At 43.2% G+C, this 25,017-nt stretch overlaps 2 protein-coding genes across 9 annotated transcripts in view; one reads left to right on the top strand and one right to left on the bottom strand.

Annotated features, from left to right (window-relative positions):
• CRB2 (crumbs cell polarity complex component 2) overlaps nucleotides 1–25,017 on the top strand; it is a 112,690-nt gene that overhangs the window by 12,194 nt on the left and 75,479 nt on the right. The window contains exon 3 of the mRNA XM_053962525.1: nucleotides 19,430–19,538. The gene's annotated coding sequence lies outside the window, so the exon portion shown is untranslated. The remainder of the gene's footprint in view (nucleotides 1–19,429; nucleotides 19,539–25,017) is intronic.
• The window catches only part of STRBP (spermatid perinuclear RNA binding protein), a 59,797-nt gene that overhangs the window by 15,617 nt on the left and 19,163 nt on the right, over nucleotides 1–25,017 (bottom strand). For 6 of the 8 annotated variants that reach the window (XM_053962544.1, XM_053962545.1, XM_053962540.1 and 3 more), the window contains exons 2-16: nucleotides 21,290–21,465; nucleotides 18,936–19,153; nucleotides 18,026–18,191; nucleotides 16,153–16,297; nucleotides 10,764–10,858; nucleotides 10,259–10,354; nucleotides 9,383–9,494; nucleotides 8,711–8,808; nucleotides 8,134–8,245; nucleotides 7,339–7,431; nucleotides 6,283–6,482; nucleotides 4,140–4,301; nucleotides 3,214–3,348; nucleotides 2,552–2,692; nucleotides 1,873–1,996 (exon numbers count right to left, since the gene is read on the bottom strand). In XM_053962544.1, coding sequence (XP_053818519.1) covers nucleotides 1,873–1,996; nucleotides 2,552–2,692; nucleotides 3,214–3,348; nucleotides 4,140–4,301; nucleotides 6,283–6,482; nucleotides 7,339–7,431; nucleotides 8,134–8,245; nucleotides 8,711–8,808; nucleotides 9,383–9,494; nucleotides 10,259–10,354; nucleotides 10,764–10,858; nucleotides 16,153–16,297; nucleotides 18,026–18,191; nucleotides 18,936–19,153; nucleotides 21,290–21,292 — 1,900 coding nt within the window. In that variant the 5' untranslated portion in view covers nucleotides 21,293–21,465. Of the gene's footprint in view, nucleotides 1–9; nucleotides 1,605–1,872; nucleotides 1,997–2,551; nucleotides 2,693–3,213; nucleotides 3,349–4,139; nucleotides 4,302–6,282; nucleotides 6,483–7,338; nucleotides 7,432–8,133; nucleotides 8,246–8,710; nucleotides 8,809–9,382; nucleotides 9,495–10,258; nucleotides 10,355–10,763; nucleotides 10,859–16,152; nucleotides 16,298–18,025; nucleotides 18,192–18,935; nucleotides 19,154–21,289; nucleotides 21,466–25,017 lie in introns of those variants that run through there. The other 2 variants (XM_053962543.1, XM_053962541.1) reach the window with 2 other exon arrangements.

Here is a 25,017-nt window from a genome sequence, read left to right as displayed (position 1 = left end):
GGGAAACAGAGGAGGGAGGGGGTCATTCCCTGCCCTGCCTGTCAGTGTTTGCACACCTGCACACGGGCAGGGATCCTGTGCCTGAAGCTGGAGCACAGCAAAACCAAACTCACACCAATACATACAAATCTTGCTGAAAGCACTGCAGTGTTCCTATGCGGTGGCCAGAAGGACAAGCTGCCAGGGACTTTCTCAAGCCTCAGCATCAGAGAGTTAAAATTCCCTATTTCATTTCCTCAGCATTTTCTTTTCCACTGAATCCCTCGAGTCTGCACTGTCAGAGCATGGAGCTGGCGTGACACAGATATCCCATATTTGCTTATGTTCTTCTTAAAACACAAATGCAGTCTATGCAGAGAATAGTCACTTTTCTAAATTTCCTTTAAAAAGAGAACAGTGGATGCCTGTGGCAGATGTCACGCCCCCCTTAGTAAAGCTCCTAGCTTTCTCTGCCATTTCTAACAGACAGAGTTCCACAGAAGACATGTGAACACCTCCACACAGATTGTTTTTCCCCAGAGAGCAGAGTGTGACTCTGAAGTACTTGAGAGAAAAAGCAACACAGGTAACACCAGCATTGGTTTCTACATGTCAGTAGTTCATGAAGGCTTTACAGGATTTTTTTTTCTGGTGAGACTGCTGGTGTCACTCCAAAAAGTAAGAGATTTCTGAGAAGAATAGGAGATGGAGAGAAATAATCTGTGAAGGCCAAGGCCAGTAAAAGCTTAACTACAGCAACTGGGAAATTAAACTTATTTCTGGAATAATTCCACATTGGCAAGAGGCATGCCCCTGGCAGGTTAAAGTGTCTCTTAAATGACTCCTCAGGCAGACAGACAGTTCCAAAAACAATGTTAACAGCCATTAAAAATGGATTACTGGGGTTTAATATTTAAAATGACATGACCATACAGGAACAATGAAGAGGACATGCTGCCAATGGTGCCAGGCAGGAAGGCTCCCAAGCAACAGGGCTGTGCTATTAGCACGTGCGAGCTGCTGGAGGGTGTAATTAGAGCTCATGCTGTAATCTGAAAACTTGAGCATGAGGACTGGAAGAGTTATTTTTTGGAAGCTGCTGCTGGATTTGCTTTGACTAAGGCATCTTCAGCATCTCATTTCTTACAAATCTGTGGTTCTTATAACAAGTGAAAACAATGTCTGGATTCCTTTCTCTTGTCATCCACAAACCTCAGACATGCTGTAGAGTCACAAAGAAAATGCACTTTGAAAAGTAATTTGAGAATGGAGAAAGTGATCATTTCATGAACATTTTCTTGTGAAAATGTGAAATGGGAACCAGAAGCCCTTGAACTTCAGAAGCTGTTTCTGCTAATCAGAACAATGCAGTGCGGACGATGATTTCCCATCAGCCAGAGTATGAAAAGAAATTCTTTTATTTCTGGCCACCACAGAAGCTACTACTAGATGCTTCCAGGTGGAATTCATGTAGAGGGTTTTTGGGAGCTCAGGGACTCTTGAGCCTGCTGACTTAATGTTCACAAAGGATTCCTGGAAAAGGCACTCCTAATGCTAAATCAGCACATAATCCAGAAGGTTCTTAGGTAGGAAGAGAGCTTTGGGAATTGTGCCATGGTGGTGAACTGTGAAGACAAATCATAAAATAATAAAGCCAGGAAAGCCATTATGCCCATAACTGTGTGCTCTGTGCACACAGAGCTTTGAGCTGCACACTCATAAAGGATATACTCTGCCAGCTTTCCAGCTCTTTCATTTATTTAAACCCCCATGAAGCCTTCTGCTCCATGTCAGATGGTTAAAGGAATCACTTGCACAGGTGAATAACACACATGAAAAAGAACACCCCAGCAGACAAATACTAAACTGTCAGCTACAAGTGTGGTGCCTTACCTGGTGTTATGTATCCAGTAGCAGCAGCTGCCCCAACAAACGCCCCTCGTGTTAAAGCACCTCGTCCTCTGCCTCGAACAGCCTGGACTGCTGCAGAAACAGCTGTATTGACAACCCCTTTAGTCTGCCCAGAGTGACAAAAAATAGCAGTTCAGAGAGTGAGTGCTGCAGGAATACAAGGCCACCTGCATTAAATCATCCCCTTTGAGAGGGCTCTGTAAACATGCCTGATGTGCCAGGCTGGCTGAGCACAGACTGGAGAGTGCTGTGCCAAAGGATGTGAGTGACAGGGACACAGCGGGTCCCTGGCCCTGCCACTGCCTGCAGAGCCCAGCACGTTCCCTGTGCTCAGCCCTGGCAGTCCCTTCCCTCAGACTGTGGCTTATTTACCTCAGATTTGGGCATGAGTGAACATTGCTGGCTTCTGAGCCTCTCTCTGCTGCTCCTCCCTGCTGTCTTTCCCACTGTTTACAACTTTCTTCAACCTACAGCACTGGTTTTACATCTCCCTTACCCTCCTGAACCCACATAACTGCAGCAGGGCCAGGATTTCACCCCCAAACAACCAGCTTGCAACACCACCAGCCTGTGTTAACGTGTTTACTAGAATGCTGCCTTCTGTATCAAAAACCAACCCAGACCTGGGATAATGGTCCAAAAAGCAAGTTACAGTTCTTACCTGAGGAAGAATCTTCTTTTTCTTGTTATTTGCTGCATTAGGCCCAGAAAACAGTTTTTCAAGTGCTGCTAATGCAGCACTTGCTTTTGCTACTTTCTTGTTTGGGCCTGCACCTCTGAACTTCTGCCCATCTACTTCTACCTGAAAATTAAGACATGAGTTTATGCCTAGTATTGATCCACAGGAACACCATGTTGCACCCACTCAGCTGACCCATAAAGAACGTCAGTAGGAAAAAACATCCTTAAGTGTTTTATGTGACAAATTTCTATTGATTCTAGATTTGAAACTGCTAAAGGATATCAAGGTTATCCTGGGAACCAGTGTGTCACAGATACTGGGAATCTGGAAACCACAACTGCAACTCAAAGAGGACCAGTATATCTGTTGGATACTGGATTTAGCCCATACCCTAGAGTCTTCCTTGTCATGAAATTTTGGTCAGAATCCAGTTTTAATTCTCCCTGTATTTTCCTAAAGTAGAAAGGCTATTCCTTTCCCCAGCTGAATCATCACAGCAGCAAAGAGATACATAACCTGAGAAATCACCACCACCGATGTGCATTGCAAAAGGCAAAATAGCAAAAATGTGAGCTGCAGCAGCAAGTGACTCTGTTACACCGTTAATAACCCCTCCCCAGCTGCACCTCTGCCCCACTCACCTCCATCACAAAGCGCTTGTCGTGGCTTCCCCCTGTTTCGGAGATGAGCTCGTACTTCAGACCTCTTCTCTTTTCATTGAGCTCCATCACCGGGTTTTTGCCACTTGCTGTGAGTATGGGACCCTGAGTTCTTACCTAGAGAGACATGCAGGGTGTTACTTCAGAGCCTTTCTCTCTTCAAAAGGCAGCCAAACCTCTGCACACCTGTATCACAGGTAATGCTGCCCTGGCTGCAGCACAGCCTGCGATGCTGGCACAGCAAAGGGCAAGTCTCTAAAGAAGGGCAGGAGGACAAACAATGGTGCCACAGAAGTCACACACATCTATTTCTGTTGGTGAGGGTTGCTATCCTCATGGCCTGGTCTGGTGCCTGCACAAACTAAACACGACACCAACTGCACTTGGAATTGCAGCCCTGGGAGAATCCGAAGCTGAAGGTGGGGCCATGGTGTCAAGTTCCTTGAAATCGAAGGCTTTCACACCGAAAGGAGAGACTGGCCTTCCCAGCCCTGCACACGTCTCTGCTATTCCACCTAATTATGTCCTGGCACTACCAAACTCAGACTGAAGAAATCTCATGCCCTGAGTCACCTGCTTTAGTAGAAATGTCTGTAACTGTTTGGAAAGGAAGGTAAAGCTGAGATCTCAGCACACCAGATCAGTCTGCAATAGAATTCTCTCAGCTATGGATAAAAACAGGGCAGTTCCATTAAAAATACTCCATTTGCATTTCCCTAGGAATTTCTCAGTGGACTAAACATGTACATGGTTTGAGTTATCCATAATTACACACTGTCTGGAAATTGTCTCCCAGCTGAAGAAATTTATGTTTTACCATTCTGACAAGTAGAACAGAAAAAAAAAGACGAAACATGAAACCCCAATCCCCACACCTCTATCTTTTGTACTTTCAATGCAATCCTTACCTCTAGGGTAGCGGAGGTGTCAGCTGTGGAATTGCCAGTATTATTATTGCTTGAGATTGAAGACGTTGTTTCATTTTTACCTTCAGTATCTGATTTTTCGTCAGAACTTACACACTCCACATCTGCATCAAAACCTGTTGGATACCCCATTGCTTGTAAAACCTACAACAAAGCCCCATGAAATGAACTGTGACAGAGGCAGCAGAACAGGAACAAATACAAAGCTGATCACAACACAACAAACAGTCTACCATACACTTAAAAAATGCAGATTCCTTAGAATATTAGTTTTCTCCTATTTGAAATGGAGAGATCCATTTCAGCGGTTATCAGTAGGGAATACAATATCAATGGGAAAATAATTTCAGGTTTCCAAAAGTGGAATCAACACAAAGCAGAATTTTAGTCTCAAAGATACTCATGAGCATCATTCATCATCTCCAGAATTCCTTGTAAAGTAAGAAATCAAAGACACTGTTTAATAGCCTTATAAGGAAATAATTTTGTGCATGATTTCCCCCTGTGTCTATGGACAGATCAAGAGACAGACTGCGGGGCAAACGTGACAAACAGTTTTGTGAGAATTCAAGCCTTGTACAAGATGGTACTTCTGGAGCTCAGTTCCTTCAAAAACATCCTCCATGAGCAAGGCCAGCCTCTCCCTTAACCAGCTTCTTGATTGAGCTGCACAGTGCTACCACACGTAGGGCAAGGGAAACTGAAAGGAACCTGAAAGTCTGCTGAAAATTTAGGGCCAAGATCAAAGTCTGCAAAAATGATTGTGTTCGAACCCTGAGCTGAGAACTGCCTGGGTAACCCCTGGCTCAGCTGCCATGCAGTTGGGGTAGATCTGGCTGTGTTTTCAGGGCTTCTGCATTTTAAAAAGGTCAGATTAGAAAGTGAAATCTCACATTATTCCCTCTTATAAGACTGGAAGGCAGGGTCTTGGTCTGCTGAGAAGGGAAAGAAAGAAAGAAAGAGAAAAAAAACCCACACCACCCATTTCCTCTTGGCTTGAATTGTGGATGTTTTGATGTGTAAATCTAGAGAAAACAGAGCTGGGTCGGCACCAGCACAGATCTGGCTGACGCAGAGAGGTTCAAGGGCAGAGCAGTCAGAGTTTTTCAGAGCAAGTGGGTTTTTTGGGCTTTTTTTTTTTTTTTTTTTTTTTTTAACTGCAGAGAGGAAGGCAAAATAAAAGAATGAGGCAGAAGGTCTGGAAGGACACACATGCAGAGAGCTACTTTTCCTGAAGGAATAACACAGGCCCTGAGATGCTTCTGGACACTTTGAACTTGAAAGCACATAGGACAATAGGATTTTCAAAACTGAAATCAAAGGAAAGCAGAAGGTTGCCAGATGAAGATTTTAAAAAGGAAATTCTTGTTCAAAACAAAACGAGGCACAGAATGACAGATGGGCCTGTTCCTGTCAGAAGAGCAGTTCTATTAACAGGTGTTCTTTTGTAGACTCGTTTAGGTTGGGAAAGACCTTTAAGATCATTGAGTCCAACCGTCCACTACCCCAACCCTGCCACGCCCTCCACTGAGCCATGTCCCCAAGCACCACATCTGGTGGATGCTCACATTGGGCATTCCAGTCTGTCCTGCTGTCATGTAGAGCACCTACAGGAAGCAACAGCAGCTTGACCAGTCTCTGAATGATACCAGTGTCCTACTGGAAATTTGACTGGATAAATCATTGACATGGTTTACCCAGTACACAGAGGTACTCTTCAGGCACACTGAGCACAGAACTCTATTTCCAGGAGCTCACAAGCCAGGAATGGACACAGAGAAAGAGGGGGAGAAAGAAGCAGCCACCAACATGCCACTTCCAAACCAACAGGAGGAAGGAGTAGAACAGAACACAACTAAACCCCTCCCATCCAGAATTTGACCACCACATTCAGGCCATTGCAAAGGAGCTGACCTGTAGAGCCCCGGGAATTTCTTCCCCCCTGCTAGCACAAAACCAGTGATGCTTTTTGAACCATGCCCAGCTGTCTTTAGAGCACACAGTGAGCAGCTCAGCTTAATTTCTTTTTTTTTTTTAATTTTGAGCTTGCATATTATTAGCTCTAAGCACATTTCATACTCCATCCCAAGATCTTGGGTTAGCAGATTATTTCAGGCTGCCTTACCTTCACTGCCACATGGAGCTTGGCTGTTTTCTTAGAAGGTCCTGATGCTTCATAAGTCGTACCATCAACATCTACAGACATTGTGAAGACTGGGGCATGGACTGGACCAGACTGTGACAGCAGCTTATACTGAAGCCCTGGCCTGATTTGGTTCAGCCTCATCAGAGCATTCATGAGATCTATTGCTTTACTATCTAGTACTAGTACAAGAGAGTAGAAGGGGTGGGGGAAGGAGGGGAAAGGAAAATGAACAAAACAAGATGAACAGAAAAATGAAACAGTTTGCATTTCAGTGCCTTCTGTCTGTATCAAGGAGCAAAACCATCCCTCAGTCTCTCAAGAGGGTGAGGAGAGCCATAACACTGTTAAGTCATTAATAAGCCATTCTAATTCGGGGTAACAACTATAATGACCTGGTTTTATATTAACAACATTCTGCTGCAGCTAGCTGTATTCCTCCTGCCTGCTGTAAAAGGAGTAACAAGTTTTATAGCTAATGGGGAACCATATCCAAAACTGGCATCCAAGTAGCACAATGAAAATAGTCCCCAGAATGACTGGATCCCAGAATGACTGGATCCCAGCAATGCCAAGAGATTTCTAGCCTGTGCATATGTGCAACATTAATGTTTTGCAGATTACACATCTTATTTTCCTTGTAGGAAATCTTGAGAGACCAACACCTAACTCAGGAAAGGGAAGAGTGAAGAGAGTGCAATCTTCACTCAGCAAAGTCACTGCAGTACTTTAAAAAGACTCCACAATACAGGGATGTTACCATTAAAATACCTCAGCTGCTTGGGCAACTTCAGTTCTGGTGTAACTTGATGGGTAATCCCATTTAAAAATGCAAATCATTCAGTTAGTAAAGCATGTCAGGGGAAATTCAGATGCACAGAGATGTGTTTGACATTCTGAATGCGGGGTGATAGAGACAACAATTTTGTTCCAAAGACTTTTTCACATGCTCTACCACACCAACACAGAGAACCCTTTAAAGCAGCTCCCCCTGTACAATAGATCTTTGAAAACAGAGTGGAGAAGTGCTACACTTACTTTTCCTCAGATTACGCTTCATCTTTTTATTTGGATCTTTATCATCCCCAACACTGTCTTCAAACGGTCTCTTCAGAGCAGATGAGCCTGTACCTAGGGTATAAAGTTCCTTGTAATGTGGATATGCCATTAGGAAAACACGATCCCACAGCAGGAGTCTGATTAGTCCCACACTGTTCCTTGCTTGTTTATAAAGAACAGAACTCATCCATCAGTCACAGCTTTCTTATTGCTACATGAAAGCCAATACTGGTTTACTGCTCACTCTACCAGGCCAGGCAGGATCTCTGTGTCCAATACCAGGTGTGGAGTAAGGACTGCAAACCTGCAGTGCTGTTTTCCACATTTAGTCTAAGCAAGACCTCCAACAGTATTGTTTTTACAAAAAAATATACATGGATTTTTTTTTTATTAGAAATATTTTGTTTTCTAGGAAGAAATGTTGAGTAATTCTTACTATGGACATTCATTATATGCTTTTTGACATGTCTGCAGTCTCTCCTCGGCAGCATAAGAATCAAACATTTCTGCTCATTGGATGCCAAGGGATTTTGTGCTTAAAGATAATCATCAGCTATATTATGGCTGTTGTGCCTCTCATCTCCTGGTATTTCTAGAGACCAGAACTTCCAGATTTTATTCTCACAATGAATATTTTTTTAAAAAATCACCCCACATATAACAAAGAAAAGCTTCTACTTCATATTCACAGCACATAATTCAAAACTTCTCCCATTCTAAATTAACTCCTAGTTTACTAACCAATTAGTGACTTTTGGAACAAATAATACCTACCTTCTTTGTCAGTTACTGACCAGGAATATTTCTGAAATGACTTATTTGATGGGAGGGGATCCATTTCCAAAACTTTATAGATCTGCCCAAAGGCTGATAATCTGAGCGCGTGCTGAAAGGGACAGTAGACACACATATTAATCACAGCAGGATCTCACCTCAGTTGCTCAAGTGTTTTTTAGTAAGTCTTTAGACACAAAACTGCCTCTGTGGTTTTGACAGACAAGAAGGCAGCTTTTACAGCTGGCCTCTGCAATAGCTGTGGAAAATGCTAATGTCTAAAAACATAAACCTCATGAATTTCTGTAACAGAGAGTGCAGGGCACACTGACAGGGAGCCCACCCAGGGGCTCTGTGCTGGGAGCAGAGGTGGGTGCACAGGCATCCCACTGCCTCTGCAAGGATAAGATTTCACACACATTTAACTCTTGCACTCCTGAACCATGGTTTAACCTTTCCAGGATAGTGCAGCACAAGAACTGTCAGGACTGCCATGAAAACAAGCCATCCTGGCAGAGAATAAATGGTGCTAGTGAGCTGGATTCCTCACTGTTGCAGCACACACAGAGTTCCCTACCTGAGCACTGTGTGTAATGGCTTCTTTTTGCTGAACTGTCATGTAAGACAAAGCGTCCGTGGGCTCGCGCTCGCAGGGGTCGTGCAGGCCCGGGCCCCCTGGCAGGGAGAGGAACGGGGATTACTGAGGGGAACGAGCAGCAGTGTGCAAACAGGGACAGACAGCAGCTGAGCCCAACTGCTGCACAGTGGGCAGCACCCCTTCTCCAGCAGGGAGTCAGCCTTCACACAATGCAAACTGACCCGAGGTTTTATGCCCTTGCAGTGGCCACAGACCTTATCAGGGTAAACACTGCACATGGGTGATAAGTGATAACATTAACTGAAATCAGTAGAAATGGAAGAAAACATAATTTGGACAGATATGTAGATTTCAAGGAATCTGTAAAAACCAGATAATCATTAAGTCTATTTACCTGCAACCCCTTAATGAGGTAGAGTTTAATTTATAACCAATCTAACTTCTCCTGCAGTGGCAGTATCATTCTCACAGTTACCACTATGCAAAATCCTTTCTTTTAATTTTGTATTTTAAATCAAAAAACATCAATTTCACTCCAAGGCAGGTTCAGAGTTCACAGCAGGTATTTCTCATGTAATCCTACAGCAACAGCTAAATGTTAAGGTGGGCTGACCATCCCTTTGTGTTCCTGGAGTTCATTTGGCCCCTTACCAGGAAGCAGAATTCCAGATGCCAAACACTCCATCACTCGTCGCAACGCTTCCCCAGCGCCCAAAGGTCTATTACAAGTACCTATAGATTTTTCACATATAAGCTCGAGTGGCTAGAAGACATTAAATTACAATTAGTATGGACACAAGGGTAACTGTGACTGAAAGTTAAAAATGTGGGGCAAGAGGGGATGAACATTCACATCAGGAGACTTTGCTTGTAATCCACTACAGGTCTTAGGGACAGAGGCCTGCCCCAGAGGAGGCCATGTACTTGTGCAGGGCACATCTTTGTCCCCCCTGGTCTGAGTCACCTTTTGAGGACACCAACTGCTCTCCACTGTCTGCCCAAAAAGTCAAAAAGGAGGGGTCTCTAAAGTCAAGCCAGACAAATGTTCTCTCCTCTCAAAGGGTTTTCAGTTCCACACAACAGAAACACCACCTCTGCTGCCCTACAGAGTGTTCCTCTCCAGGCACGCAGAGCAAACCTGTCCCAGGAAAGGGCAACAGCTGCTGGCAGGAGTGGCATTGTCACAGGAGCAGGATAGTTTTGGAATACTAAACAAGAGGGCTGGAAGGCAACAAGTGTTAGTCTATTGCCAATCCTCCTGGATATGTGAGGCCCACAGCAGTGTGTCCCTTTCCATGGCAGCAGTGTGTCCCTTTCCATGGCAGCAGTGTGTCCCTTTCCATGGCAGCAGTGTCACAGACTTGAGAACTACTTGCCTTCTCTGCTCTACACAGGGAGCAGTTAATGGGGAGCAAAGGAACAGGGGTGGAAGGAAGAGTCTCATACAAGACTCTGCTTTCCCCAGTCCAGACACTGCTACAACTCTCGGGAGATCTGAGACATGACCTCAGCTCTTTCTGTACTTACCCAGCCTTTCAGCGGTGCCCATGTGGGGACTCTGTTGCACAAATCCCGCAGAATACGAAGAACAATTACACATGATTTTAGTCCATTTGCCCTGGCCTAAAACAAACAAAATGATTCCAATACACCTGCAAAAGCCTGGTCGTCAATTTTGCTTTTCTTTTTAAATGCACAGAGTCCTGGGATAAATTTTAAATTATTATTACTTAATACTTAATCAGCTTCATGCAAAATAAAAACACTTATATAAAAGTACACTTGAATTTAGAGAAACGTATAAAAAAGGCAGCGAAATGTCAAGATTGCTTTTGTAGCCTCATGACAACTCTGGACCAGCTGACTGTCTCCCTGTCACGTTTGCCCTTGCACAGTACAGCACTGGGTTGGAATTCTAGACCTTTGCTCTAGGAGGGACTAGTCAGAAATTAAAGAGGCATTAAAATTAAAACTATCTCAAATTAAACCTCGCAAGGCTACAATAACAACAAGGTAAGAACAAAGAGCCAACCTGAAACCATTTGGCGTGCCGCAGAGACGCCAAGGCCTCCAGGCATTTCTGCCTGTCCAATAAGTCCGGAGGATCTTTCATCGCAACATTATCTACTGGTAAAAATGGGATAAAAAGAGACAGATACAATTTGACCAAGGGGTTTCTGTCACAATACAAAAAGAGCGGCAGCATCTCAATGAGATAATAAGACTCCCAGAATTTAAGTGCACGGTGTTATTTAATTTAAACAAGCCATTAAAGATAGTAAATGTGCACATGTGCAACAGAAGCAAAGGCATTCACTCCTTGTAAAATAATAGTAATAATAAAGATGGCCACTGCTACAGACAATCTGGGATCTTATTAAAAATGTAGAACACATTTCAGGGCAGAAAGTAGCTCTATAGCACTTTTCTTTTTTTTCTTTTTTTTTTTTTTTCTGTTGGGATGTATTGGGCTTTTTTTCCCTCTTCTTCTTTGTGACTTTTATTCCACAAAGGTGGCACAGAATTTCAAAGCTTCTTTGGACAAGAGGAAGATATTCTCAGGGGGTAATAAAAAAAAATTTAATAGGTAGAAAGTTAAATTACATCCATGCAATTATTGAGAATTCCAAAGAAAAACATTGAATATATTTGAAATATTACTGCATGAACAGTACTAGCCAGTATAATTCAATGAAAGAAATATACAGGAAATGCTAGTATGATACTTTAGTTTGATTCATCTTTCATATAACCAGAGCATATGAAAGAGTGGCTTTGGTAACTTCCAGGTCATTAATATATTTGAGAGGAAGTGCCCTCGTGTAAAAGCTTCCCAACAGCAACTGAAACCAACAGAGGAAATTCAAAGATGGATTTGAGAGACAAGACACTGATATTTTCTGTCCAGGTTTACACTTTTTTTGCCTTTCCCCGCTTTATCAACCAACTTGTAACAAACTGCTTTTAGCAGCCACATCCAATTCTACATTAAGGGGAATTCTCTATCAGTCCTTTCTTCTGTATTTATTTTATTCTAATCCAAGGGAGTTTGTAACATCCAGATTCTCTGGAAACTCTCTATAAATGACGGTTTCTACACTTCTGTGAAATCACATTACAAGATACTGGTTTTAGCTGATGAGAACAACCGGAACAACAAAATTAATCTATGGCTTAACTAAAGCCTTGAATATGACATTTTCCTATGAATATATAGTTACTCTTGACTTAAAAATAAATAATTTGGAAATGCACTCTTTTCATTATTCATAGTGGTTAATTCTCCAGGTCTTCAGAGACCTTTGCAGAGATGAATGAAATACTAAATCCGTTCCAAACAGAAAACTCTGCTAGATGAGCAAAATCATCCAGCAAGACATCTAAAATACCAGGACAATTTATGAAGAAAAAGTACCATCAGTTTGTTAGTGCCATCTCCAAGGACATTTTCATGGGTTCCATTGAATGGGATTGGCTGCATAAGCAATTGCATCTTTAGTGCTAAGGCTGCCTCTCCTAAGCCATTTCCTGGGAAGGTTACTCTGGTAAAAGTACTTGATGTTATGATGAATAAAAGAGCCCAAAGCACAAAAAAAAACCCCACCAGTGTAAAACTGAACAGAACCAGTATCTTGTCTGACAGGTGATGGTTGCAGTTAACAACTGCTGACTCAAGTGCTATAAGCTTATTTTCTAACCCCTGTGAACTTCACAGCAGATATTTGCATTGTTTGTTATTGCCCTCATCAACAGCATTCCAGGATTGGGATTAATCACTCCTCTTGTCTGCTTTGCAAATCAGTGTCCAAATGAAAGCTGCAAAGTCTCAAAGCTCTGTCTTTCTTTGAGCATAAAAGGTCATTTTGGAACACAAGATTTGCTTCTAAATTTCCTTTGCAGTTTTGTTGTTTTCAGGAGCGACATTTGTGGCACAGGATTACTCAACATCCATCTGGGTAGTTCTCTGAGAAAACTTCACTGCAGACAATATAAACATCTGCTTAAAGCTCAAGTACTGTATCAAACAAGTACTGTCAATGAATGATCAGAATCTTATTTTAAAACGTTAGAAATGGCAAAGGTGACTGACTGCAAAATCATTTTTTTGCAACGAACTGAGGCTCAGTGTTGTATGAGGTTTTGCTAAAGAGTGCTGCAGCCATTGATAAAGTAAATTAATTTTTCATTTAAACCACAAATCAAACAGAATACATGTCACCTGTCATTCAGGTGAACCAAAAACCTCCTAAGATGTGTTTCAGCTATTTAGAATAATGTCTTTTCTTACAGGATTAAGACCATTTTCCAAGGCCTAATTTACAAATATCTTGGAGAATTTTGCCAATTGCTTGTTCAGCCCCAGTGTCCTGATGTTGCGGTCTGCCAACTTGCAGGTGCAAGATTCTATTAAACAGAAAGATGAAGAGAACAGGCAGTGAAGAGGGCGAGCAGCTTGCAGTGGGCTCCCTTCAGACCCCCTCGGGAGAATGGCATGTTTCTTCATGCTCTGCCAGTCAGGAAAGTGAGACCAAATCAAAATTTTCAAACGGGATTGCAAAGCTTTCCTTTTTTCCTTGTAGTTTTAACAAGGGCAGTGATCCAAGGAGTTTAGTAAAGAGTAAATTCTAAAGCCCTGACATTAGCTCACACTATGCAACGCAGAACCAATCCCTCAGGAATTCTCTCCCCACTGCTGTAGCATTCTCTTCACACAGGAGCTGCCAACTCCATTCATGTGAGCCGTACGAGGAGCCTTTTCTTCTCCAGAGAGGGGAGGGCAGTCTGGGGCTTGCTGCCCCTTCAGAGGCACTTGGCCCCTTGGGAGCATCACTGGCCATGTCCTGCTCCAGGAGCAACGGGACTTCTGCCCCACTTTGGTGAACCAGCTTGTTTGTAATGATGTAATTTGTTGTTACTGTATGCTCAGTAACAACAATTGGTTTTCAGGATACAAGGTTCTGGTCTGGAAAGCTCAATTTATATTTGATGCTGTGACTAAAAATTCAGTTTCTTAAGAAGTTTAAAATGTAAACTGATGCAAAATGCAGGCAAATTTAGGTGCTTGACTTCTCAACATGAGAAAGCAGAGCTTTATGGGTAGCTGTTTGTGAGAAACACCAAAATGCACACACACACTGGGCCACTATTTATTTTTGCTAAGGAACAGCAAAAACAAATAGGACAAACACCACATCTTAAACATGAACACTTTTCTGAAGAGGTGGGGACTGAAGAGAAATCCAGGAATGTTTTTCGATACATTCTGACATCAGGGCATGAAGGCACACACAGCATTCCTACAGAACAATGGGAGCACTGGTAACGAGGGCCATTGGCCTGACCTGGGTTGTTAGAGGACAGATTAGTGCTAATCCCACCACAGAAACCTTGGTCAGTTTTCCGCAGGCTCAGGCAGTCTGGGCCTATCTTACATGGAAGATGAAAGGCAAGTTCAGCAGCACTTTGAGCTCCTTCAGTCAAAAGAATGCATGGAGCCAACTGACAGGTTTTTAAAACTGCATAGGAAGTCTATTTACATTTGCTTGACACTGTTCAGTGGTAGTGAAAAAATACAGCAGTGCTTTGGAGATCAAGGTGTTTTCACCAGTTTTCTCCAATTATTCTCCCTATTCACTAGACATGAAACTTTTTGGTCTGAATCTAAGTGATTCCAATCTAAATGGTTGGCAAGATTACAAAAAAAAAATTATCCCTCCCAACTTACTTAGTGACATCTGCAAAATGCTCCATATACCTTGAAAAGGAATATGATAAATGTCTCTGTTCTTTGTGATGAATCAATGCCAAGGAGCCTGGACTTTAAAATGAGATCCATGACCCTATTCCCTGTTCTCAGCAGCTGCACAGAATGACAGTGTATAACCACTTTAGGAGAGGTGGTAAAACCATTTTAAATTTCAAAAATATAGTAGAGACCTTTGAAAATATTTTAAGATATGGAAAAAAACATAGACCACCTACATATTAAGCATGAGAAAACATAAAAATTCCAACCCTCCTTTAGTTTGAGATGAATTCAGAAATTCCTGGACTTCGCTGGCATTACAGCATCAATTTTTACAAGAAAATACTTGGGCAGAAGCCTTTGTGTAAAACCGTATTCCCTGGTGGGAATCTCACAAATCCTTCACCATCGGAATTCGTCCTGCACTGGGCTCTCTCATGAACATGGATGAGCTGCAGCAGCTCCAGGGCTGGTCTCAGCATCTTGTGGGAAGCTGAACAACTAAAGCAATATGCAGTTTATTTTTAATGGTCTTGGAAACAGCATTGTTGCTAATTTCAGAATAAACAGCCAGTGTAATTAAGGGATCTTTGCCATTCATCTGTTCTGTAAGATTTTTTACATTCAACTGCTGCCAAAGTGTTACATGTCACTTGGAAAGGGATCCTTCCTGCCATCGCCTCCAACAAAATGAGGAGAAACTGACCAACATTTCTCACCCCATTGGTATTCCATGTGGGAGAGGGAGGAAGCAAAGGACTTGTGGCAAGTCTAGAAATGGGAAGAGAGCGACAGGGAGTTCCCTAGCCCACACGGGCCCAGCTGCCTCAGTTGTCATGACAGAGAGTGGCCAGTTGGTCAAAGGTCTGACATCATCCAGTGGCAAAGTTTCTAGGGATAGGTTTGGGAAGCGGAAGCAGAAATTACTGAAAAGATTTTAAAAATACAACAAAGTATGGCTACATTTGCTCTTCTCTATTGCTCACAGTCTGTTTCCAGCCTCACTGGTACTACAGACACCATTCCTGCAGCACGGGCACGGAACTGTGCAGGACACCGCGGAGAGGGAGAAGGAACGGAAAGGACTAAGTGACAGTTTTCTAGAACTATTTTGCTCTAAGGACATGAGGTACAACGTTCAATTCAGAAGCAAAAGTGCTGTATCACAGCACCATAACTTCAATTGTATCCCAGTTAGGAAATTCTTAAAGCCAGAAACATACACATCATCAATCAATAAAAACTGAGGGCCAGGACGACACACTGGCGAGCTTTGCAGGAGAGGGCTTTTACATAAAGAGAAACATTTTTGTGAGTTTTTCAAGAAACTATAAACCAATCCCACTTGACTGACTTAATTTGCAAACAAGACTGTGCAGCGCCAGGTGCTCAAGAATTAAATAGCAAGTCTGAAAGAAAGGAGAACTAAGATCTAATTGTATGTCAGAGTTAACACTGTAGGAATATTGCTTGAAAGGAAAACTACACATATTTACATGAAATTTAAGTGACTGCTGTCTTTTAAGGCACAAATAATGTAACTCATGGTGGCAATAGCCAGTCTAGTCAATACATGATGCACAATTAAAAACCTACTTGCCAATTAACCCTGTGCTGCACAGTCAGGACATTTAGCTAGAACAGTCTTAAAACCAAGTTAAAACGCTCTGTGTACCTCCTTCCTTCTTCTCTGCTTCATCTCGGATGAGAGGGGATGTGAGTATCACCTTCAAAGTGAGCTTGGGCTCCTTTGTGTTATGGATAACAATAGCTGCCTCATTTACATGCTCCTCCACCAGATACTTCTCTTCTGTAAGTTTCTGAAAGTCACCAAGAAAGATTTCAAGACTCTCCCAATAGACTGAAAAAGTGAAGAACCTGTGTATGTGCCTCAGCTAATGAGAAGGCTACAGGGCATTGCAGTAACAAAGGCGGCTTTGCCTCTCTCATTAAAAGCAATTTAAAACATTTCTTTTGTAGCCAGTGCTGCACTGCCTTACAGTTTGCTCCATTAACATGCACTGTATCAGAGTTCTGTGCAGTGATCTCTCTGCAGGTGTTTCAGCAGCCCTTTGTGACCTCTCTCACCCTCCAGAAGCAGCACAAGGGCAGCCACAGATGGCTCAGAGGCCTCCAGCCACCCCTTCTGTGTGGAGTGGTTCAGCACACCGATGGTTAGGATATCTGCTCCGACCCCTTCCCTGCTGCAATCTGCTCTGCAGCTCCTTTATCGTTAGGATGAAAATGGCTGAGCATCTGCTCACCATGAGCCTTCAAAGCAGCAAAGCAGAAGCTCCTGAGTCTCTGCCTCACTTGTTCCTTTTGTCCACTAATGGACCTAAACCCTCCTTCACTTCCAGCATCTGATCCCTCTGCAGAGCCTCTCCTTATCTTCCATGCCCACAACAGTTGGAGCATTTCATGAGTCAGAGTCCTCTTCCCTCATCTTTTCTGTAATCCCTCACAGTCCTTCGCCACAGGATCTTACCTGCCTGTCTCTTGAATTTATTCAATCTTCACATATTTTAATTATGTCTATTCTTTCATTTTATCTCACTTTTTTGAAGCACATATTAACTTTTCTTCTCACTTCCAGCCCTCCTCATTTCATGCCTCATGACAAGGTTTATTCTTTAATACTCAATACATCCCTATCATTTTCAAACAAGTAAAATTTACTCTTTACTACTCAAAAGATCCTTTGCATTTTTAGCTATGGATAGGGCCACATCTCTAGGAACAACATCAGCCCATTAAAACAAGCCCTTTGTGTGAGAAAATGAATGGTGAGAACTAACAGCTGTCAAGCATGGTAAAACACAGGGAGAAAAGCAGATCAGAAGAAAAGCAAGATTGAGTTTGGTTGTGGTTTGGAGAGGGGCACTTACAGTGGAACATTAGAGGGCAATTCCTTGGCACCAGTGTTGGTGAGTCTGGAAGGTGGACTGATTCCTCAGCCTCAGAACTCTGTCACAGAGGTGGCATCCCTAAACAAGCTGCAACTGCTGCCCACTGGATGCCAGCATCAGAATTAAGTAGCCATAAATAAAAATAATGTGAGCTCATGATTAACATGAGCCCAAATGAGTGACCACCTAAAGTGACATGTTCTCACCTTGGCAGCACAGAGGAGTTTATGTGGGAATGGCCCAAGCAAAGCAGCCGCAATGGGGAACTGCAGGTTCAGGCAGGGGACAACAACAGGGACTGAGTGAGCAGGAAAGGTTTCTGCAGTTCAGCTCATGTTGGGTGGAGCAGAGCACCCAAACCCACCCTGGGTTAGTTGCACACACAGAGGTCAGCTGCCCTCCCAGGGAACTGACAGCACAAACACGAGTAGGGCAACAAGAGCAGGAAGAGGTTACATTTTGTGAGTAAGGACTTCATGTCACCACATTAAACGTCACATGTCCCAGATGCCATCCTAGATTCAGAGTATATTCCTTTACATCACTTGTCTTTCTTGTTGGAACAAATTCCAGCCTTTCCCCAAATAGCCCTTGCAGTGCTATCAGCCACTGTGGGAGGACTGCTGCAAATGAACTCACCTGAATTTGAGCTGGGAGATTGTCTTTAACGATACATAACAAGGTCTTTGTGGGTTTTTCTTTGCACATGAGAACCAGCTCCAGATCCATATCATCTTTGATCAGCAAGCCCTTTGCAACCAAGCCAATTCTCATAACGCCACATAACGTCCGACCACCTTGATCCCTGGAAATGAAACAATTTAGAGTAATTAAAGGGGATTTTACTCTCCAGCTACAGTTTAGGGGAACCTTTCAGAGTCACAGTAAAGAATTTTCAAAGCAACATAGGGATACTTAATTTTTGAGTGCTGAGAAAAAAGACTGTGACAAGAGCCAGTTTTGTAGACTAGGATTGCTTAAAAACGTGGAGTAAAATGCAAGAAATGCTTCTTTGAGAGGCCAGCACCAGCTCTTGTCTCATCCAATTGTCTCCAAAGCATTTACAGCACACTTGGGTTATTTTTTTATAAAAAATCAGCATCTATATGGGGCTGAGTCGCCAGCTGGGGCTAAACTATGGCGATAATGGAAAGTAATGGGGGCTTTGGAAACTTTGTTTGCTGGATTATAAAAATTTTTGTGTATTAGACTGCAGGAGCCCCCAAGCACATGGCTGTCAATTTGCACTGGTGTGTTCCAGGGAATTGGATTTGCTTAAAACTGCTGAAAGGTTTGTCTGCTAAATGCAACTTCACAACATCACAGTAAAATAAGCAAAGAAATATAGAGCAACTGCTGCCCACACTGGGCTTATTGCCATTCCCTGCACTCCCCCCACGTGCTCCCACATCAAAAAGTCCAAATATATCCCCCTCCTTCTATGAACATTCATCTGCAGCAGACCCAGGTAACACTACGACTCTTATTTGGAGGAAAGGAGTCATTGAGAGCAGCACAGGGACACGTTGTGAGCTGAGGCTTCACTCACTTGGCAGTGCCTTCTGCAGCTTCCTCCTTGGCTTCCACATCACCCTCACACTTTGCAGACTTGTTCTTTTCATCCATCCAGTCAGAGACATGCTTAAGGGCACATTCTACTGTTGAGACCATGTTCTGGACAGCTTCAAGCTCCTCTGGAGATGGATAAATGGTTGAATGTTTCACCATTACGTGGCGGTCATCGTTAGCAAAAGATCGGATCGATCTCTGTTGCAGAGTGGGAAACAGGAAGAAAAGAGAAGGAAGTTATGGGTGTATTGAATGGGAATCCTGCCTGGCAGGGAGGGTGCAGACTGGGCATAGCATGTGGAAAGGAGGGTGGGCAAGGAGACATGATTCCTGTTTTGTAAAAGGCATTGATACTCTCCAAATTCAATTTTGCATATTCTGGAAGTGCTGAGTGCAGCCACCTCTCCTCTGTTTATGCTGGGGACCAGAGCAGCACACCTTGGAACAGGCAGTCAAAGAGCCAATCCCTCACAGGTTTGCTGCTGCTGCAGATGAAGTCACAGGCAGTACAGAACTGTGAGAGGCTCAGCCACTGCACAGGGATTTGCAAAGGCATGAGTGAAGATGAGAATAAAGATAAACGGTAAGAGACTGAAATTTCTTTTTTAAAAACATTCAAATGAATAGGAAGGTATTTGAGTGCTAATTAAAAAAGCCTGCAGTGAATCTCAGAGTCCTGAGTGATGCTGCTGAGGGAGGTAAACTTCACTAGTTGGGAAACCTATGCTAGAAAGTTTTGGGTTTGCTGCAGACTATTCAGGTGAGACTTTTTTGATCTAAGCAGTGCCCCAGACCAGCTGTGATCACAGCACAGACCTGTAGCAAGGGCAGCAATAAGTCTTGGTCTCTACAGACACATCAGTCACTGCTGAAAGCCTCCCAGAACAGAATCACCAACCAAACCCCTCTCTTCCTCCTACACATAAAGCACCTTAATTAGGTGTCATTTTCACCCCTACTTCATGGGTTTGTAGCTGTACCCACTCCTAAGGACACAAAGGGCCTTTGAACAACCTCACAGGCCTCTAGGCTAGATCCTTATTAAGGAACTGTCCATGATTTCCTGGTTTATTGCACTCCTTGTATCTCTTCCATTGAAGGTCATGACATCATTCCCTTCCTAAGTTTTGTGTTCCTACCCAGATGGATAATTTGGGCAGTAACAATTCATCTGTCAAGGGCTGGTTTTATCCCCTGCAGTTTGATAGGCTGCAGAGTGCCTCCAGGAGGTCCCTCTTGTGGTTATCCACAACATGGATACAGCCGGGCTGCAGGGAAACGCCGAGCTGCATTTACCAACTCACTCACCGTCTTCTACCTTACGAAATGCCAGGTACAGCAGTGGAACAGAAACAAACTAGTAATTCCTAATTATGAGACACATTTTCTTTTCTAATGAAGAGGGGCTGACAGGATCAACTCCTCATTACAATTCAGGCCGAAAAGAATGACAGAGTGGGACACTATTTTAAATACATTAACAACTCTGCTTTGCAAAGTGTTCTTTCTCCCTTTCTCTCTGTAACTGTTAAAAATCTTTGTTTAGGTCTTTTGTTTAAATATAAATATAAATACACAGCCTACACGCAGCAACCAGCCACTCAAATGTTAGCAACTGTATTTAAAATTTATTTCATTTATTCTCATTTCCATTCTCTCAATAATAACCTTAGAGGGCTTAAAATATATAAATATGTTTAAACTGCTCTCCACTCATATTGTTCAGCAACTGAGTAGGTTTATTGCCTTTTTGTGAACAAATTTCAGAATCTCACCATCACAATACTTCATATTTGCACATCTTTACAAATCCCACATCTCAGGCATTTCTATTTGCAGCCAAACCCAGGCAAATGAGGAGTGACTTCTCACTTAAACCAGGCGTTTTTGGTACACACATTTCATCTACACTGCCACGAAATGTGCACAGAGGCACTTTCAATCACACACACATGGATGTGAATAATCAAAACTTGCTTTTGTGAGGTAGAGGTGGAAGGGGAATGTGAGCATTTGGTAATGAAATCTGCAAGTTCAAGGTCACTGATGCTGTTTGCTACAGCCTGCTAATGCCAGTTTTATTAGAAAACCTTATGAGCATCCCCTTCGTTCGTATTTAATAATTCATGTACTGCAGGCTCACAAGAACACTCTTTGGCTTTAAGAGGCTGACAATACATCAAACCTCACTTGCTCTGCTCAAAGCACACAGTACCATCCCTCAGTTAGTGCAAGGTCAGAAAATCCCCTCTCTCGGGTTTGATCTGGCCCCATGCAAGCCTGGCAGCAGAAAGCACTTTTAATACACCCCTGTGAAAGACAACAAATACCTACCATGGTTTGTTAGTGTTTCAGCTCTCTCTCCCTCCCTTTCTCCTTTTCCCTCCTCCTTGGTGTCTTTGCTAAGCACTGTTTTGCCTGACAGAACCTCTTCATAAGCCTCTCAGTCCCTTGACAGCTCAAGAGTTCATACAGCCAAGGTGCTCTGGGAGTCACTTTCTCTAATTCACCTGCAAAAAGAGAGAAACAACTTGAAATCAGCAGTGAAGGCATGTGGATTCCAGAAGTGCTGGATGCAGCACATGAGGCAAACCAGTGCTCAAAGCACCCCAGCTTCCAGATGGGACAGTCACTGATCCATTTATATCTGAGCAAACAGATGTCACTGTGGAAAGCAACTTTTTTGTGATGTGCCCACACACATGTAACGACTTTCACATGCCAGTTAGAGCTGATCCCAGGGAGGTTTGTCAGCCACCTGGCAATCCCAGCTTCTGGGATGAGGAAGGCAGGAAATCCAACATGGCAACCATGTTCCATGTGAAACCAGCTCACAAAGCCTGGTTTTGTGTTGCATGCACGTTAGGAATCAAACACAGTATATTTAATTACCAGAAGGTAATTCTCTGTGGAAATCCTCAGTGCAGCCCTGAATCCTGTGTCAGATGCTGCACAGGAACCAAGGCCTCAGGTTGCAATAACTGCAAGTTGTTATTTAAAGGCAGACAAGCACATTCTAACAAACTGCAGACGTCAGACTTGCGAGGAGCTGAAATCACCCACACCGCCTGTGCTGCCCATGCACTCCCTTTCCCAGCACAGCATGGAAAGGATCCTGCAAGAGCAGCCTTCTTGTACTAAACTGGGAAACAACACCAGCACTGGCACCATAAAACTGCAAGGAAATGCTCTGTGAGAGAAGAGCAGAAGAACAGAGCAGGTAATGTGAGAGAGGGAAGCATAAGCTCACTGCACAGCAAGACACTCCAGTCCTTGCAGAAAAGTCCTGTTTTCCTTTCTCTACACATATTGTTGCATCAGCTCTCCAGCAACATTTTGAAGCAATTGGAAATCCAGTCAGTAAATTTCTGCAGATTGACACACACACACAATGTTTCCTTTTCTCCTGTATGCTGAACCCCTTCTCCAGCAACACTTTGCATATTGTGTGTCAGAGAAGCCTGACATTGTTAGAAATTAAAAGCATGTTTGGCAACAGCAGAAGGATAGGTGAGATGACTTGAAAGCTGAGGAGATACTTAAACCTGTGATGTGACAGGGAATAATTAAAATGTTGCATCCCACAGAGATTTGAATGTGACAGGGGAAAAGGTAACAGCAGATCCTGCTTCCCTATTTCCCTGGTTAGGAACAAATTAAGCAGGTTTACAGGACCAGTAGCTTTGGCAGCAAGGGCCTGATAGTTGTTTGTAAGTCACACCACTGAATTGAGGATGTAGAATTGGGTAAAATTAAAAGCCAGACAAGAACACTGTGCAGGGACCTGTCTGTTCCGGCAGCTGAAAATTGCCAAGGAAGAAACCCCGAGAGAGTTAAGTGCAGTCATACTAAAAATACTTGGGAAAAGCAAGCTAATGAAAACGCTGACTGACCCCACTTCTCATCACAGAGGCTCTGTGCCCACCAAGGTGTATTAACACTCCACCAAACTGCTTCCCAGAAGCAATCAACAAAGGGGATGTTCTTTCTCTTCAGAGATCCCGGAAGTCAGACGGGGGCAGCTGGGAGGAAAACTAAGCAAAGATCACTGCTTTGGCAGTATTTATTTTGTGAACTAGTCATAAGCTCCTCCACACTCAACAGCCTTTCACCATCTCCAGAACCAGCCAGACTCTTTACAAGGTCACTTTGCTTTTTAATAATATTAACTTGAGTCAGCAAATAGCAAACTAGAGAGACTTTTATGAGACACATTTCTAGATAATCTATTTCAAATTATTTCTCTCTCCAAACTTAATTCCAGCTATCTTCACCTACTCTTCTTCCCTGTCACTCCCACATTTCACATTTTCAGTTTGTTAATCTTCTGTGGTAGCTGTAACTTGGCAATTCCAGGCAGAGAGAAGGGCACTGGAATGTGTTGCTGACTTCAGCATATGCCCAGTACAATGTCTCCAGACTCCAGCAACACTCCAGGCCGGCCTCCCTCCCAAGACTACTGCAAGCTGTTGCTTATCAGCTCGCCCAGGCCGTGGCAAGCAGATGGTCAGAGATAGGTGTCTGAACACGTTCTGGTGCTCACTAAGTGCTGAGCAGGCTGCTGTCCAGAGGGCAAGTCTGCAAACACTCACTCCTCAGGGGCAGCACTGTCTGTGCCGGGTGCTTCTCAGGTTCTTGGAAAATCCAAAACAGGCTGGAAATGAATGTGTCACAGCCACAATGGGGGTTAAGCTCTGCTGGGCTGATGAAGTGAAAACACCAACACTTCTCCATACTCTGCCCTAGCAGTGTATGGAGCAGTGACCTGCTTTCTTGTTTTCAAGACAAGTAAAGGTTGTTGGATGAAGGTATTTATGAGCTCTTTACCTGCCCTTTTTTTCAGCAGTGCATGGCTGAAGTCAGGGCACAGACAGATGAATTACAAAGAGATCTTTATTATAAAATTCAGAAAGCTGGAAAAAAATCCTGAAGATTCAGTCAAAGCTGATGTACGATGTCTTCCAAGTCATTAACATCCTACGAATATTTCAGAAACACGCATAGGAGTGAAACCCTAATTTAGTTCAGACTTTGAGAAAACATTTTCAACAAAAGCACTAAACAGGAGGGAGTTTACTATAAAAGTGCAGACACAATATACAGAATAAAGTACATTTGACAGCACAGAGAATTAAATTAAGGAAAACCAAAATCAAATCTGCTCCAACCATATGGACTAAGGCAGCATAACACAGCTCAGCACCAAATACATCAGAAAGCATTATGTGAAGTGAGCAGCAATTCCATAAATCCAACAGTCTCATTCCACTACCAGATTATATCAGGATATTTGCTTCTGCATCTTCAGGGAAGTATCAGTTGATGCTCAGGCTAAAAAGCACAATATTTAAATGTGTGGCTGTCTTACCTAGGAGCAGCCACCCAGACCTGCAAGGAAACTTGTACAGGAAGCTCTTTGCACCACTGAGACCTTGGTGACCTTGAAAAAATCACTTCTGCTCTGCATCATATGCCCCTGAAGTGTAAAACCAGAGTAAATAATCCCTGTCTCCAAACCAGGTCACAGTGGAGCCGTGCAGAGTCTGCAGTGTGGTTTAAAATCACTGGGGATTTGACACATTAGAAATGTTATTAAAACACCATGACAGTGTAGAAACATTTCCATTAAACATCCCATCCTTCACAGAGGAAGTTTATGCTTTGGCTCAAGACAAGCAAAAAGAATTTCAGATGAGGCTTTTGTAGTAGGAGATATTCCTGCATCTGCAGCTGCATTCCCAGGGGACAGACAGTTAAACAGCCAGGGGTGATGAATCTGCTCAGCTACCTCCGAGTGCCTGTGAACACGGAGGTGAAAAGGCAGGAAAAACAGGTACTTGCATTCCATGGAAACTGAAATACCAGAATTAGGCTACTCTGAGCCTCGAGGAAAGGAGACATGAACTCAATATCCCCTTGCAGCAGCACCTTGCACAGAAGTGTTACTGGTGCAACAGAGGAAATTGGGGTCACTGGACACCAGAGCTCCAAACCCCTCACTTCAGTGAGCTGCTCTCTAGGCTCCTGGCCATGCCAAGTAGAACACCACGAAAATTGGTTTT

The sequence above is a fragment of the Vidua chalybeata genome, chromosome 21 (genome assembly GCF_026979565.1).
Source record: "Vidua chalybeata isolate OUT-0048 chromosome 21, bVidCha1 merged haplotype, whole genome shotgun sequence".
Taxonomy (NCBI): Eukaryota; Metazoa; Chordata; class Aves; order Passeriformes; family Viduidae; genus Vidua; species Vidua chalybeata.
This window is presented reverse-complemented; position numbering and strand designations above follow the sequence as displayed.